The 17689-nt window shown below is 43.9% G+C and overlaps 1 protein-coding gene and 1 long non-coding RNA gene across 8 annotated transcripts in view; one reads left to right on the forward strand and one right to left on the reverse strand.

Annotated features, from left to right (window-relative positions):
* The window catches only part of ttc39b (tetratricopeptide repeat domain 39B), a 150188-nt gene that overhangs the window by 45714 nt on the left and 86785 nt on the right, over nt 1-17689 (reverse strand). For 5 of the 7 annotated variants that reach the window (XM_033017944.1, XM_033017943.1, XM_033017949.1 and 2 more), the window contains 3 exons: nt 13013-13018; nt 4159-4235; nt 538-605 (listed from right to left, as the gene is read on the reverse strand). In XM_033017944.1, coding sequence (XP_032873835.1) covers nt 538-605; nt 4159-4235; nt 13013-13018 — 151 coding nt within the window. The remainder of the gene's footprint in view (nt 1-537; nt 606-4158; nt 4236-13012; nt 13019-17689) is intronic. The other 2 variants (XM_033017947.1, XM_033017948.1) reach the window with 1 other exon arrangement.
* On the forward strand, nt 7780-12989 carry LOC116971108. Its single transcript, XR_004411404.1, has 3 exons — nt 7780-7921; nt 10240-10243; nt 12979-12989. It is a non-coding gene; the product is annotated as an uncharacterized LOC116971108 (long non-coding RNA).

The following is a 17689-nucleotide window of genomic DNA, read 5'->3' on the forward strand; positions in this document are numbered from 1 at the left end:
TTTAAAATGATTTTGATGGTTATATTGTCAAGTTAATCATAACTAGATCACATTTGCCATAAATATAAAAATGGGGCTTTTCTTCTGATCCGCACCAAATAAATCATCTAGTTAATAGGTGATTTGGCTCAATGAAATAGGAACACACATTTAGACATTGGGGTCTGTTGTAACTGAATGGACTGATTGTACATATAATTGATGCTCATGATTGGCCATTTGCATTAAGGGTCTCGACCCGAAACATCATCCATTCCTTCTCTCCAGAAATGCTGCTTGTCCTGCTAAGTTACCCCTGCGTTTTGTGTCTATCTTCTGCATGAATAACTGATCAGTCTTGAATGTCTGTGGAACATTACTTCATTGTTTTAAGAAGGTGGAATAATTGTACATAAGGCTGCAAACAATTCATTATTTTCTCAGTCAATCATAGGTTGGTTATAATGAAATATATCATGTAGAGATACATTGTTATGTAGGACAGTGTTAACTGCTTGCTTTTGTAAAGACAGTCAAGTTTGAGCACAGGTCTCTTACCTGCACCAATGTCAGAGCTGCCTTCTGAAGTAGACATTCAGCGTAGCACATCTCTGCATGCATCTCCTCTGATGGACACCAATATAATTATAAATGTTAGCAATTAAGGTAGCAGTTTAAGATATGTTTAAGAACATGCGAAAACAAGATGAAAGGGATTGGACAAAGGGAAAGTTTGCCCTAATGCTCACATTCTAATGTCTAAAAACATTAGGGGGCATTTTTACATCAATCTGTAACATAAGATGGTTTTGATACTAAACGCAGTACACATACTGCCCTGCTTATGCTGTATATTTGTTAATTTTATTAACTATCCTAAGTCGTGTTTCTTCTACAGATGCACTTTAGGAAGCGTACTGTTGTGTTGCATCACAGGTTGGTTTGGGAACATCCCTGCCCAAGACCGCAATATATTGCAGAGGGATGTAGAGGGAGCCCAGTCCATCACACAGACCAGACTCCATCCCATTGACGCCATCTACACTTCACTCTGCCTTGGAAAGCAGCCATCATGATCAAATACTTGTCCTATCCCAGTCATTCCTTCTTCTCCCTGCTCCCATCTGGCATAAGGTACAGAAGCATGAAAGTACACAACACCAGACTCAAGAACAACAATATTTAAGAGGGAGTTAGATGTGGCTCTTGTGGCTAAAGGGATCAGGGGGTATGGAGAGAAGGCAGGGATGGGATACTGAGTTGGATGATCAGCCATGATCATATCGAATGGCGGTGCAGGCTCGAAGGGCCGAATGGCCTACTCCTGCACCTATTTTCTATGTTTCTATGTTCTTCCCCTCATTTGTTAGGCTTTTGAACGGTCCTTCCATAAACTACTGTGCACCACTACCCCATTGAGGACGTTGGACTTGGTCTAAAGAACTGACGTGCTACAATGATGAGAACTATATTTGCACTGTTTCTTCCCTTTTGCTTTATCTACCGTTCTTGAGAATAACACTGTCAGAGACATCAGCCAATGCTTAAGCATACCAAAATTAACTGTTTGGAACACCATTAAGAAGAAAGAGAGCACTGGTGAGCTTACTAATCGCAAAGGGATTGCCAGGCCAAGGAAGATCTCCACAGCTGATGACAGAATTCCCTCTATAATAAGGAGAATGTGCGGGGCAAGTGTTTGTTTTTACAAGGCCTGCGGTGGGTGCCTGGGTGGTGGTGGAATGATATGATAGTAGTGATTAGGCTTTCAGATAGGCAGGCAATGGAGAGATATGAATCACATGCAGACAGAGTAAATTAGTTTCACTTGTTATCAAGTTTTGCACAGATATTGTGGGTTAAAAGGCATGTTGCTGTGACATCCTGTTCTATGTTTTTGCTTACTCACATCCTCTATAAAGTGCGATGATCAAAACTGCACATAACATTCCAGTGTTTTGTGAAGTTGCTCCAACTGTTATATACTATGCCCTGTCTTATGACCAAGCCTACCAGCAGGCCCGACTCGACTGCCGTGGACTTGTTCGCGGAGGACGGAGGTTGACCCAGCTCGCCCACCGCGGACTCCACACTCTGTCTCGAGCCACCAGCGCCGGCGGGACCCAAGAGCAACCACCGAGAGCGAAGGAGACCGCCACGAGTGTAGGGTGACCACTGAGACCGAGGTAGCCTGTCGAGAGCAAGGAGGGCCACCGAGAGTTACCCGGCAGGGGGCTGTCGAAAACAAACAGGGTCCTGGCATGGTGCCGACAAGTACGAAGGGGAGACCCCGCGGGGGCTGCCGAGAACAAAGTGGGGACCTGGGGGGGGGGGGAGCTGCCTAGAATAAAGGGGGACCCGGCGGGGAGCCACCGTCTGCCACCTGCGGCAGCAGGCAGAAGATGGGACTGTTCAGCGAATTTCTGTAAATTTGTCGGCGCCAGAAGAATGGTGACTCTTGTGCACGGTCTAGGTGAGGTCTGCTACATTTATATTTGACATTCCAAAGAGCAACACCTCACACTTGTCCAAATTAAACTCCATCTATAATTTCTCTACCTATATTTCCAATCGATCGACATTCTGTTGTAACCTTTGACAATCTTCCTCACTATCCAACCATCTATTGACTTTTTAATCAGCCAACCTACATTTTCCTCAAGTCATCTATGTATACCACAAACAACAAAGGCACTCAGAGAGAATATACCAGATGGTGCGTCTACTGTGGCATTATGGGTTGAGCGAAAAAATAAGAAAGGACCAATTACTCTAATGTAAGTATATTATAAACCTCCAAGCGGGTGATAAAGGATCAGATATGTAGAACACGGGGTAATAGTCATAGAGTCATCAAATCATACAGCGTGGAAACAGGCCCTTCAACCTAACTTAACCACGCTGACTCAACATGCCCCATCCACACTAGTCCCACCTACCCATGGTTGGCCCATAATCCTCTATACCAATCCTATCCTTGTACCTGTCCAAATGTCTCTTGAATGTTGCAATAGTACCTGCCTCAACTACCTCCTCCGGCAGCTCGTTCCATATACCCGCCACTCTTCATGTAAAAAAAATGACCCCTCGAGTTCCTATTAAATCTTTCCCCCCTCACCTTAAACCAATGTCCTCTGGCTCTCGATTCACCAACTCTGTGCATTTGCCCAATCTATTCCTCTCATGATCTTGTACACTTCTATAAGATCACCCTCATCCTCCTGCACACCAAGCAATAAAGTCCGAGCTTGCTCAACTTTTCCCTATAGCTCCCTAACCCTAACCCAGGAAGTATCCTTGCACCATTTCAAGCTTGACATCTTTCCTATAATATGGTGAAAAAAACTGAACACAATACTCTAAATGTGGCCTCACCAATATCTTATACAACTGTAACATGTCCTCCCAACTTCTATATTTAATACTCTGATTGATGAAGGCCAATGTGCCAAATTCCTTCCTGACCACCTTATCCACCTGCGATACTAATTTCAAGGATCTATGTACATTCAATCCTAGTTCCCTCTGCTCTACAACAATGCCCTAAAAAAGGTATGAAACGTATCATTTGTTCTTTGCAACTTTTCATATCTCTAATTTCCCTCTCTCCTCTCAGTCTAAAGAAGGGTCTCGACCCAAAACATCACCTATTCCTTTTATTCTCTTCCCTTATCCCATCAATTTATTTTTCCTGATTTCTTAATGTTTCTCCAAACCTCTCCAACTTCAATTACTCCTTCTTCCATTTATTTATCGAATTCAATTTACTTCCATTTAAACGCCTATTACTGTAAATACCTACATATATAGTATTTCCTTTGCACTATTTATTAAACTTTTACATTCATATGATGTATTTAATTCCAATTGCTATTTCCAATGAATATTTAATAACAATTCAATTATAATAACACATTACAATATAATAATAAATAATAATTCAATTTCTTTCTCAAATTATATATTGCCCAAACAGCATTGATGTATTTTCTGCTTATTTTTTCTGCACTCTTCAATTTTTAATACCCTCATAGATCCAAACTTATTGCTATTCACAAATTACTCACTAATCTTCTATATACTACACATTCAAAGTCCATTATTATCATATTATCAAACTACACTCAAACTACACACTCAATAGTCTTTAACACATATTCAACCAAACATTTACAGTACCTTCTGTCAGTTGGTCTGCTCCTCGTTTCAAAATTAAAAGTGATAATGACTCCATCACAGAATTTCTTTTCCGAAATCTGGACAAAACAATTAAAAAAATGCTTGTTACACTTTTGATGCAGCAGTCAGCTATAGTTTTAACTAGATTTAATTTTATAAAAGAAGGACTTTGGATCATTTTTAAAAAGAGTAATTGGTTTTACACAATTCAAGATCTGCGTTTCACACATTTATTCCTCACAGTTGCAAACAGTTCTCTTTTCCAAATCAAACTATTATTATTTATTCCCAGGACACAACATCACGAGGAAAAAATACAGTTATCAACTCCCAGTTGCCATCCACGTGTTGGTTATGGGCATCTTTCTCGAGTTGTTCCTCAAGAAGAAGGTCAATGCTATCTATTTAGAGTATTCCAGAATTTTGAATTAGTAATGTAGTTGAAAAATGTTCAAGTCAGGACAGTGTATGCCTCAGCGAGAAACAGAGGAGGTAACCTTCCCTGGCTATCCCTCTCCTTTTAAGTGGTTTGGATGCACAATCCACAATCCTCACATATTATAAGGGACCCTCAGCATTTATAAAGTAAGCAAGGATGCCATTCCAACCACTACATTGCATCTTGACTGATAGCTCTGTCTCCCTGAATTGCTTCACTATTAATTTGCAAAAAGGGGTCGATGTAAAAACATTGGTTTTGATCCCTTCCAAAGAGGGTACTTTGCATGAATAAAATATAATTTTGTATCGTCAAGTTGCAAACAGTTCTCTTTTCCAAATCAAATTATTATTATTTATTCCCAGGAAACAACATCACGAGGAAAAAAATACACTTATCAACCCCCAGTTGCCATACATGTTCAGAAACTTGAATCAATGAATACAGTAGCTTTGAAAACATTGAATTATCAATGGGGGACTACAGTGGTGCAGCTGGCAGACATGGGTTGATCCTGACCTTGGGTGCTGTCGGTGTGGAGTTTGCACATACACCCTGTGGTCGCGTGTATTTCCTCCGGGTGCTCTGTTTTATCTTCCTACATCACAAAGCTGTGCAGATTTGCAGGTTAATTGCAGGCAACTAACCTGTAAAATTGTAAAATCAATCAGTAAAATCTGTGGCAATCTGTGTATAGGGAGTGTATGCATGTGATTTGGTGATCCAGGCTCAGCTTTGATTCTTGGACCAGAGGACCTGGTTCCATGCTATATCTCTATAAATTAAACTAAACTAACCAATTTAGCAAGATGGACATGGATAAAGTACTGGGTCGCTAATAAAAGCTCCTTGGTTCCTTGTAAAACCAGCATTGTAATACAACCAAAGTGACTTTTTATCATCAATAAGCTTACATGAACACAGGAGAATATAAGAGTAATTCTGTCTTAGTGTGAAGCCGAGCTCAGCTAGCCATTTTCAATGGAATCTAATAGCAGACCTGTTTAGGAACTCTTCTACTTCCAAGTGCAGGACACTAAGGGAACTGTCATAGCTAGAGCACCAACTATTCCAAAACTGCCATAGTATAGCAGGGGTCTGTATCATCTACTTGAGGCACTGCAGTAACTCATCAAGGCTCTTAGACAGTGCATCTCATACCACTGACCCTCACCTGGGCAGCAGGAGAATGTGAAAAACATCTGTTCAGAGCAACTCAGAGTGGTAATTCCCACAATTTTCCATGTTGTTAGTATAATTCCCAATCTTTGGATTATTCAGACAATATGATTCAGTACTTTGATACAGACCAATACTACTAAAACTTGAGAAAATTATGACAGGATTAACAAAGCACAGGAGGTGGCCCATGTGATCTCCAGGTTACCAAACACTTTAGTTCCCCTTCCCATTCCCATACTGACCTTTCTGTCCTGGGCCTCCTCCATTGTCAGTGAGGCCAAATGCAAATTGGAGAAACAGCTCCTCATATTTTGCTACATTTTACAACCAAGTGGTATGAATATTGATTTCTCAAACTTCAAATAACCCTTGCATCCCCGCTCTCTCCATCCCTCCCTCCACCCTAGTCGTCACACTAGTTTCAGTCTGTATAACTCGTTATTACCTACCCCAAGCCAACAATGGACCATTGTTGGCTCCACCTCCATCGTTGTTTTTTTCATATCTTTCATTCATTTGATCTAAGTGCTGTCTCTTGTTTCCCTTTCCTCAGACTCTCAGTCTGAAGAAGCGTCTTGTCCCGTAACGTCACCTATTCCTTTTCTCCAGAGATGCTGCCTGACCCGCAGAGTAACTCCAGCTTTTTGTGTCTATCTTTAACAAAGTACAGACCTGCATACTGCCCAAGTTAATAGTGTTTTGTTTTTGACCTCACTTTGCAGCTTTGCTCGCTTTCCATATAATCCTTGAGTCCCTGAATCATATGACAATAGTCAATAGACAATAGGTGCAGGAGTAGGCCATTCGGCCCTTCGAGCCAGCACAGCCATTCACAGTGATCATGGCTGATCATCCACACAGTAACCCGTTCCTGCCTTCTCCCCATATCCCTTGACTCTGCTATCTTTAAGAGCTCTATCTAACTCTCTCTTGAAAGCATCCAGAAAATCAGCCTCCACTGCCTTCTGAGGCAGAGAATTCCACAGATTCAAGACTCTCTGGGAGAAAAAGTTTGTCCTCATCTCCGTTCTAAATGGCCTACCCCTTATTCTTAAACTGTGGCCCCTGGTTCTGGACTCCCCCCAACATTGGGAACATGTTTCCTGCCTCGAGTGTGTCCAATCCCTTAATAATTTTATATGTTTCAATAAGATCCACTCTCATCCTTCGAAATTCTAGTGTATACAAGCCCAGTCGCTCCATTCTTTCAACATATGACAGTCCCGCCATCCCGGGAATTAGCCTCGTGAACCTGTGCTGCATTTCCTCAATAGCACAAATGTCCTTCCTCAAATTTGGAGACCAAAACTGCACATAATACTTCAGGTTTGGTCTCACCAAGGCCCTATACAACTGCAAAAGGACCTCTTTGCTCCTATACTTAACTCGTCTTGTTTTGAAGGCCAACATGCCATTAGCTTTCTTCACTGCCTGCTGTTCCTGCATGCTTACTTTCAGTGACTGATGGACAAGGACACCCAGATATTGTTGTACATCCGCTTTTCCTACCTTGACAGATAATAATCTGCCTTCCTGTTCTTGCCACCAAAGTGGATTATCCACATTAAATTGCATCTGTCATGCATCTGCCCACTCACCCAACCTGTCCAAGTCACCCTGCATCCGCATAGCATCCTCCTCACAGTTCACACTGCCACCCAGCTTTGTGTCATCTGCAAATTTGCTAATGTTACTTTTAATCCCTTCATCTAAATCATTAATGTATATTATAAAAAGCTGCGGTCCCAGCACCGAGCCTTGCGGTACCCCACTAGGCACTGTCTGCCATTCTGAAAGGGACCCGTTAATCCCTACTCTTTGTTTCCTGTCTGCCAACCAATTTTCTATCCGTGTCAGTACCCTACCCCCAATACAACATGCTCTAATTGTGCCCTCTAATCTCCTATGTGGGACTATCAAAGGCTTTCTGAAAGTCCAGGTACACTACATCCACTGGCTCTCCCTTGTCCATTTTCCTAGTTGCATCCACAAAAAATTCCAGAAAATTAGTCAAGCATGATTTCCCCTTCATAAATCCATGCTGACTCGGACCGATTCTGTTACTGCTATCCAAATGTGACACTATTTAATCTCTTATAATTGACGTCAGCATCTTCTCCACCACCAATGTCAGGCTAACTGGTCCATAATTCAATGTTTTCTCTCTCTCTCTCTCCCTCTCCTTTCTTAAAAAAATGGGATAACATTAGCTACCCTCCAATCCACAGGAACTGATCCTAAATCTATAGAGCATTGCAAAATGATCACCAATGCCTCCACAATTTCTAGAGCCACCTCTTTAAGTACCCTGGGATGCAGAGCATCAGGCCCTGGGTTTTTTATCAGCCATCATTCAGTCCCATATTGCAAGGAAACTGACCCTTTGGCCCAACATACCCATGTTGACCAAGATGCTCCACGTACACCAGTCCCACCTGCCCGCATTTGGTCCATATCCCTCCAGTTTCGTTTATTATTTTCACGTACAGTGAAAGGTGTATTTGTTGCATGCTATCCAGTCAGTAAAAAGACGATACATGAGTACATTCTAAACGTCCACAGAGTACAGACACAGATGCTAGAGTAACTCAGCGAGTCAGGCAGCATCTATGTTTCGGGTCAAGACTCTTCTTCAAACGAGTCAGGGGAGATTGAGAGTCAGGGGAGAGGGAAACTAGAGGTATGAAATAGTACAGAACAAGTCAGAGCCATCACCGCTGGTTCAGTTCAGTTGCCCGATAGCAGCTGGGAAGAAACTCTAAACCTTTCCGAGCCATGTACCTGTCCAAATGTTTTTTAAATGTTGTTATATCTCAACTACCTCCTCTTACACTTTGTTCCATACAGTCTTTTACCCAGAGTAATGGAATCAAGAATCAGGGAACATCAGATTAAGGTGAGAAGGGAAAAAATTAAAAGGTGCCCGAGGGACAACTTTTTCACACAGAGGGTGGCGGGTATATGAAACAAACTGCAAGAAGTTGAGGCAGGTACTATAACAACATTTAAAGAACATTTGAGTAGGAAGGAACTACAGATGCTGGTTTAAACCGAAGATAGACACAAAAAGCTAGACTAACTCAGCAGTACAGGCAACATCTCTGGAGAGAGGAAATTGATGACTTTTTGGGTCAAGGCCCTTCTTCAGACGAGTCAGGGAAAAGGAAAACGAGAGATATAGACAATGATGTAGAGAGATAAAGAACAATGAATGAAAGATATGCAAAAAAATAACGATGATAAAGGAAATAGGTCTTCTTCTTCTTCTTATTGAGTCCACACACAAGATTAGAAGTTGTTCAGCCAGAGCTGAACACACTTCTCGGCATCTGCATACAATGGTGTTTGTCTTGCGCTTCTTGTGCATGTTGGTGGAAAGATTGGTGAAAACGGCCGCGACATGAACGCTCTTTCCTTGACCCCAAATGAAACAGGTGATTGATAGCTGTTTGTTGGGTGAAAACAAGAAGCTGGTGAGGGATAGAGAGGGAATGCTAGGAAATCAATATTCATACCAACATCAATACAAAAGGATATTTGGACAGGTACATGGATAGGGGACAAACACAGGCAACTGGGACTTGGATCATCTTGGTCAGTTTGGGCAAGTTGGGCCAAAAGGCCAGTTTCCGTGCTTTATGACTCTTTGACTCTGCATGGTGTCCTATCACTTAAACAATTCAGGTACACAACAGGGATTGCAAATAATTTGGATGGTCCCTAGAACCTCCCCAAAACTTCTTACCTTCTTTCAGAGTCTCAGTGGAAATCCAAATTTTCTCCAGGATAATCCAAAAAAATGTATCATCGTAACATTAAAATTGCTATAGACCACAAATGTAGGACAATTTTGAAGAAAAGCCAACTTTATCATAATGTTTTCATTTAATTTCATAATTCCAAGATCTTTGCTCAAATCACATGTTGAGCTGGTTAATGTTGAACAATACTAAGTTATTTCAATAGCAAGAAAAGGAGACAAATTTGGTCTGAAATATTAATTCTGCTGCATACAGACTACTTTTATCAAAATAATCACAAATTCTCAACAAAAATGGCACATTTTGAATAAGAACAATTTCTAAGCCAGTCATACAGTAAGGAAATAATTTGCATCTGAGAGAATAAAAATAAAGAATGCAAAAATCAAACATGCCACTTTACATTTTTCTCTCATTGTTATAAAATTCTGATCAATAGATGCCTTTCTTTCCTTCCTCACCTCGGCAAAGTTTGTGTATTTTAGTTAAACTAAAGATGAAGCGATTCCAATAAAAATCGCTTATTATTTTATATCCAGATATTAATGGACTCTGACAACAGGGGAATGTAAAGGAATTTAAAGCTTTTAGCCTCGAATTTGCTTTAAAACATTTTACCCGATTAATTTTATATATTACGCATTGTGCAATATATGCTGAAAAGAAAGGAAAACGACAATCCCGCAGAAAACTCAGGAGTCAAGTTCCATAAATTTGCTCTATTAATTAGAGTATCCTGGGTTAAATCAACCATTACTTCACTAGCACTTTATTTTAGGAGTTTTGTGAAGGTTGTTGCCTCTGGTGGGATATGTGCACATATTTAAAATGTTAGGAGGTGGACATATATTAGCATGACACCACCTTCACATTAATTGTGTTTGTTAAGTGATTACTAGGTGGGAAGGGACATACTCTTGCTTATTCCCCTTTGTACATACTGTACCTCTGCCAAGCAATGAATGAATAAATAAGTTTATTGGCCAAGTATTCACATACAAGGAATTTGCCTTGGTGCTCCGCCCGCATGACATACAGTGACAGTTAGGAATGACACATAAAACATTAATAATAAAACATTATTCGTAAAAAATAAAGCAGAAAAAGGGGTCTAAGTATATGGGAAATGTTTGAAAGGAGGCATGCATTTTTTATAAACATTGTTTTGAAAAGCTACATAGAAGAGAAAGGTGGAGAATGGGGAGACACAACAACTTGCCTTGAGGATTTTTAAAACCAACTAGACCAAGTGTAGATCCGTTGGGTCTGCTCCCTCAACGCAAGATTCCACCACTCACCCGTTCCCCCGACACAAGCCGTTCCCCCAACACAATATTGCACCACTCACGCATAGCCCCCAACTGCACAGGCACGGCTCATTTCACCTCATCCCCCAGCACTCCCTCCTCTTCCTCTTCACCCTCTGGAGCTGGACCGGAGAGGGTGCTGCACTGCAGCAGCCTCTACCTACAGCCTGTCTGTTATTTCAATCTTTTTTTTATTTTTAGTTAGTCTAAAGTTTTGTGTTGGGGGAAACTTTAACTTTTCTATGTGGGGGAGGGGGGCAGGGTAAGGGGGAAACCGTTTCCCAGTCTCTTCCTGGCGGGGACGCGACTATTTCTCCGAGTCGCGTCCTCGCCCCCCACCTTGCGGCCTACCAGCTGGATCGGAGCGGCCTTTCCTGCCAGGGACCGGGAACCGGATCAGGGCTGCTACAGCGGCGGCGCAGCGCTGGAGTCACCGTGGAGCGGGCGATGCCTACCTGGGTCGCCGTTTGGAGCTCCGGAGCGTTGGGCCGCTGCTCCAACATCGTGGAGCTCTGGTGCGGAGAGCTTCCAACGCGGGCGGCGCTGAACAACATCGTGGAGTCCTGGGGCGCCTTGCGGAGGGTCTACAGCAGCAGTCTCCACCCGGCGCGGCCTACGGACTTTGGAAACCGCCGACTCCGGTAGGAGGGGGCCGGCTCTGGTGTCCACGCCGCTGAGGACGTCCCGCAGCCCCGACGTCGGACTTGTATCACCCCGGCGAGCGGTCCTGGACATCGGGCCGCCCGTAGCTGCAACTGCGGAGGGCTTGGGGAGGCCCTGACCATGAGGAACAGTGGAGGAAGAGACTGACTTTGGTGCCTTCCCACACAGTGGGAAACTTTGATTCTGCTGTGTGGGGATGTATTATGTTAAATTCTATTAAGCGTGTTCGTTATACCCTTTCTGGCTTAATCCCTCCCTTCACCACCTCCAGTTTAAATTCCAGTTGGAATATTTTGGAGGACCCAAGAACCAAGAACAAGAACCCTCCCTCTTCAATCTCTAGAGAGGGAAGGGGGGTAGAGAGGGAGGGGTAGAGATGGGGGAGGGGGTAGGGAGGGAAGGGAAGGGGGTAGAGAGGGAGAGGGAGGGGTAGAGAGGGAGGGGGGAGTAGAGAGAGGGTAGAGGGAGGGGGGTAGAGAGGGAGAGGGGCAGAGAGGGAGGGGGTAGAGAGAGAGAGGGAGGAGGGTAGAGGGAGAGGGAGGGGTGTAGAGTGGGAGGGGGAGGGAGGACAGAGAGGGAGCGGGCGAGGGAGGTGGGTAGAGAGGGAGGTGGGTAGAGAGGGAGGGGGTAGAGAGGGAGAGGGGTAGAGAGGGAGAGGGGTAGAGAGGGAGAGGGGTAGAGAGGGAGAGGGGTAGAGAGGGAGAGGGGTAGAGAGGGAGGGAGTGAGGGTAGATAGGGAGGGAGCATCTCCCTCCTCCACACCCCCCCCCCCCCACATCTCCCTCTACCACCCCACTGCCCACCCCATCTCCCTCCCCCTCATTCCCCTCATCCTCCTCCCCTCACTCCCATTCCTTGCCCCAGCACCCACCCAGGTCATAGAGCAGCGCCAGGGACTGGAACTCGTCCTGGTTCTTGTACTTGGCCCGGCCCTGGCTGTAGACTGCAGCCGTCAGCTCGGCCGCCGCCTGGGCTCCATTGCAGGCCCCGACTTCATCTCCAGGCTCATCCATGACCCTGGACCCAGGCTCGTCCTCGACCCCGGTCACGGCCCCATCGCAAGCCCCCGGCTCGGCCCTCACTCCAGCTCTAGCACCACCCTCCCCACCGGGCATCGGGCGCCACTCCTCGTTCGCCGCGGGCGCTGGAGTGCCCCTCCCTCTTGGAGTGTCCCGTCCTGCATTGTGACGTCACTCGGGTTTTTTTTCCGCAATGGGCAAGTTTTCGGGCTGTTTTTAAAACTTTATACGATTAAAAGCTTCTGAAATATAGTTGGGAATGCAACAGGAAGATTTTTATCGCCTCAACGGGGAAAATGTGAGTAGGATGTGTGAAAATGGGAAGGCTGTGGTGTAGCGTTTGAAAGAAATTAGCAATTAACCAGATTGACACACACACAGTGACAAACAAGACGAAGAGTTTTAGTATTATAGATTGGACTCAAACTGGAATGCTGAACAGTCTGCAGTGAGTCAAAAGTATATATTTCAACATTTTCTTACCTTGATCTTGTGGATTAGTGAAGCATTAGAAAAAAGATACAGTATTCATTATTTTGCCAAGCTACTTTAAAGTGGACAGGAGATGGAGATCCTAATAAATTCATTCATTCTTAATCCATTATAACTAAATCTCTTTTTTTTAAATCTACAAACTCTTCTCCTCGTTTGTTATTTTATACAAACCATGTCTTGACCAAACCTAATATATTTGAAGCAATAAGAACTTAGCTATGAAACTTAAGAATTGGAAATCTAGAATTACTTAATTTGTCATTTTTTCTTACAATAGTGAAATTATAAACAAATTTAGTTTAGATTAGAGATACAGCGCGGATGCAGTCACTTCAGCCCACAGAGTCCACGTCGATCAGCGATCACTGCACATTAACACTATCCTACACACACTAGAGGCAATTTACACATACACCAAGCAGATCAAAGCGGATGATGATAAGGAACTGTAGAATGTTAGCTGAGGGGAGGGTGACAATGTGGCATACATTGCAATGGAGTTTTATTTATCCCAGGAGGGAAACTGATCTGCCATCAGTCAGAAAACACAGAATACATGAAACATGAAATTAAAGTGACGAGTGGAAAGGATTAGTGATGTGCAAAGATTGCGGAGAAGGGGAGGGTAAGGGGAGTCAATCTACCCCACAGCAGAAGGGGGTGGAGTTGAACAGTTTGATAGCCACAGAGAAGAAGGATCTCCTGTGGCGTTCTGCACTGCATCTTGCTGGAACCAGTCTGTTGCTGAAGGTGCTCCCCAGGTTGATCAGTGTGTCATGGAGGGGGTGAGCCCCCTCCCATCCAAGACCACCTCCCATGAATCCAACTCGGCCCCCAGGATGGAGCCAGCCTTCTTGATGAGTTTGTTAATCCTTTTGGCGTCCGCAGCATTCACCCTCCTGCCCCAGCACACGACAGCGAAGAAGATGGTATTGGCTACGACCGTTTGGTAGAACATCTGCAGCATCTTACTGCAGACGTTGAAGGAGCAGAGCCTTCTCAAAATGTACAGCCGGCTCTGTCCCTTCTTGCACAATCGGTAATATTTAATCAAGAGGATAATAGAACTAGTCGGAAAACTAGGATGGAGAGAGAGAAGGGATGCAAGGTTTACTTGCAGTTAGAGAAATCAATATTCATACCGCTGGGTGTAAGCTGCCCAAGAGAAATATGAGGTGCTGTTCGTCCAAATTGCGTTGGGCCTCACTCTGATAGTGGACGGGGTCCAGGACAGAAAAATCAGTATGGGAATGGGAGGGGCAAAGTGTTTAGCAACCGGGAGATCATGTAGGCCTAGGCGGACTGAGCAGAGGTGTTCAACGAAACGATCACCGAGCCTGCGCTTGGTTTCGCCGATAGGGAATGCAGCGTAGGTTTACAAGGTTAATTCCCGGGATGGCGGGACTGTCATATGCTGAGAGAATGGAGCAGCTGGGCTTGTATATTCTGGAGTTTAGAAGAATGAGAGGTGATCTTATTGAAACATAGAAGATTATTAAAGGTTTGGACACGCTAGAGGCAGGAAACATGTTCCCAATGTTGGGGAGTCCAGAACCAGGGGCCACAGTTTAAGTACAAGGGGTAAGCCATTTAGAACGGAGATGAGGAAACACTTTTTCTCACAGAGAGTTGTGAGTCCGTGGAATTCTCTGCCTCAGAGCGCGGTGGAGGCCGGTTCTCTGGACACTTTCAAGAGAGAGCTAGATAGGGTTCTTAAAGATAGCAGAGTCAGGGGATATGGGGAGCAGGCAGGAACGGGGTACTGATTGGGGATGATCAGCCATGATCACATTGAATGGAGGAGCTGGCTCGAAGGGCTGAATGGCCTACTCCTGCACCTATTGCCTATTGTTATATAGGAGCCCACACCTGGAACAATGGGTACAGTAGATGAGTTTGGAGGAGGTGCAAGTGAACCTGCCTCACCTTAAAGGACCGTCGATGTTCTTGGACGGAGTTGAGGGAGGAGTGTTGCATCTTCTGCGGTTGCAGGGGAAAGTACCTGGGGAGGGGGTGGTTAATGTGAGAAGTGATGAGTTGCAGAGGAGGTGGAGCAGTCCCAATGGAGGTGGCGAAAATGTTGGAGGGAGTTACCAGGAAGTTGCAGAGGGAATGGTCTCTGCGGAAAGGGGTGGAGATGGGAGGATGTGGCCAGTGGTTGGATCCTGTTGGAGGTGCCGAATATGTCGGAGGATTATGTGCTGTAAGCGACGGCTGATGAGGGTAAATGGTGGTGACTAGTGACAGTCTGCCCCTGTTGAGATTGGGGGGGGGAAGGGGAACAAGAGCAGAGCTGTGGGATACCAAGCGGACCCCGTGTGAAGGCCTCGTCTATGATGGAAGTGAGGAATCCTCGTTCCCAAAAGAATGAGGACATCTTAGATGTCCTGGTTTGGAACACCTTATCTTGGGCGCAGATGCGGCATAGATGAAGGAATTTGGAGTAGGGGATTGTCTTTACAAGAGGCAGGGTGGGAAGGAGTGTAGTTAGCTGTGGGAGTCAGTAAGTTTATAACGGTTGTCAGTTGATAGTCTATCTCCTGTGATGGAGACAGTGAGGTCAAAAAACGGAAGGGAGATGTTGGAGTGAAGTGAATTTAAGTGAATTTAAGTGCAGGATGGAAATTAGTTGTCAAGTTAATGAAGTCTACGAGTTCTGCAATGAGTGACTTCATTAAGCACTATAATATCAGTATTATATAACTTCAGTATAATATCAAATCAATATTCATACCACTGGGTGTAAGCTGCCAAAGAAAAATATAAGGTGCTGTTGCTCCAAGAGTCAGAGTGAGGCCCAACGCAAATTGGAGGAAAAGCAACTCACATTTTTCTTGGACAGCTTACAACCCAGTGGTATGAAAATTGATTTCTCTAACTTCAAGTAACCCTTGCTTTCCCTCTCTCCGTCCCTTCCCCATCCTAGTTTCGTCCAACTGTCTTCCTAATTAAATATTGTTACCTTACACTTAGCTAACAATGAACCATTCTACATGTCTTTATCAACATCCTCTTTGACTGTTGTTTTCACACCTTTACTATCTATATCTCTAGACTCCCTCTCCCTTGACTCTCAGTCTGAAGAAGGGTCTTGACCCAAAACATCACCCGTTCCTTCTCTCCAATGATGCTGCCTGTCCCACTGAGACTCCAGCATTTTGTGTCCATCTTCTACATATGCAATATATGTGCAATACTTCTTAAGTACGAAATTAGCATGACGTAGCATTGGCTGTTTTTTCTCAGTTCTGGATGATGAACTTTGCCGAGTTGGAAACACAAGTAAAAAAAAATAGCTATTTCATTCTAGTTTTAGGGAAAGAAAGGATAACATCAGGAATCCTGCACCAGTAGTCCCAAGTCCCTTTGCACCACCAATTTCATAAATCCTCTCCCCATTTAGAAAATAGTCTACCCATTTACTCCTTCTACCAAAATGCATGACAATACATTTTGCTGCACTGTATTTAATTTGCCACTTCCTCGCCCACTTTCCCAACCTGTCCAAGTCCGTCTGCAGACTCCCTGCTTCTGCAGTGATATCTGCCCCTCCCTGTTTCATTCTTTTCACACTTGCCCCTCCTTTACTTCCTCAAAGAATTCTAAGAGAATATCTGGTATGTTCAGGCATATTTATGTTCATGTTCAACACCTTTGCTGTCTGTAACATAAGTGGAAGATTTGGATGTAAATGTTGCAGGAATTATCATTTTCTAGATGACATGAAGGTTGTGTTGTTGATAGTGTGGAGGATGGTCTTAGGTTACAGAGTGGTATTGATGTGTTAGTGAAATGGTCTAAGACATAGCACCTGGAGTACAATCCAGATATATATGAGGCGATACATTTTAGGATCACTAAGGAAGGTCAGATATGCACCATGAATGGTTGGATCTTAGAGCATTGATGAACAGAGGGACCTGTTGCCTGGGATGGACGTTTCAGTTATGAGGAGAAACTGGAGATTTTCTCCCTGAAGCAAAGGCAGTTCAGATGAGACATAACTGAGATATATCAAATTATGAGGAATATAGATAGGGTACAGCAGCGGTACTCATAATTTTATTTATTTTCCCCCCAAATCAGAGGTAAATAGTTTTAGAATTCAGTGGAAAAATTCAGAGGGTATCTAAGCAAGAACCTTTTTCAACCCGAGTGTAGTAGCCATTTAGCTTAACTCAGTATGTTATAACTATAACCAGTTACCTTTAAATTTTATCTGCCTGTAATTATGTGGGTGGGATTTATTACGTAGTCAGAGGCGTGTTTGCGGCTGGGATTCTTGCGCAGATGCTAGTAGTTTTTAGTTTAGTTGGAGGAAGCATGGGGATGGCACAGCTTTCGACCATGCACAAGTTTGACTACGAGTAAGATCAAAATGTACTTAAACAAGAAGTTTGGACGAATATCTTACTGTTTTTACTGCGACAATAAAGAAACTATTATTCAAGAGACCGTGTTTTGAAGATTTATATTTGGACTTCTTTGAATGTCTCGTGGAGAAACATAGAAACATAGAAAATAGGTGCAGGAGTAGGCCATTCGGCCCTTCGAGCCTGCACCGCCATTCGATATGATTATGGCTGATCATCCAACTCGGTATCCCATCCCTGCCTTCTCTCCATACCCCCTGATCCCTTTAGCCACAAGGGCCGCATCTAACTC

Source organism: Amblyraja radiata, chromosome 3, assembly GCF_010909765.2.
Source record: "Amblyraja radiata isolate CabotCenter1 chromosome 3, sAmbRad1.1.pri, whole genome shotgun sequence".
Lineage (NCBI taxonomy): Eukaryota > Metazoa > Chordata > Chondrichthyes > Rajiformes > Rajidae > Amblyraja > Amblyraja radiata.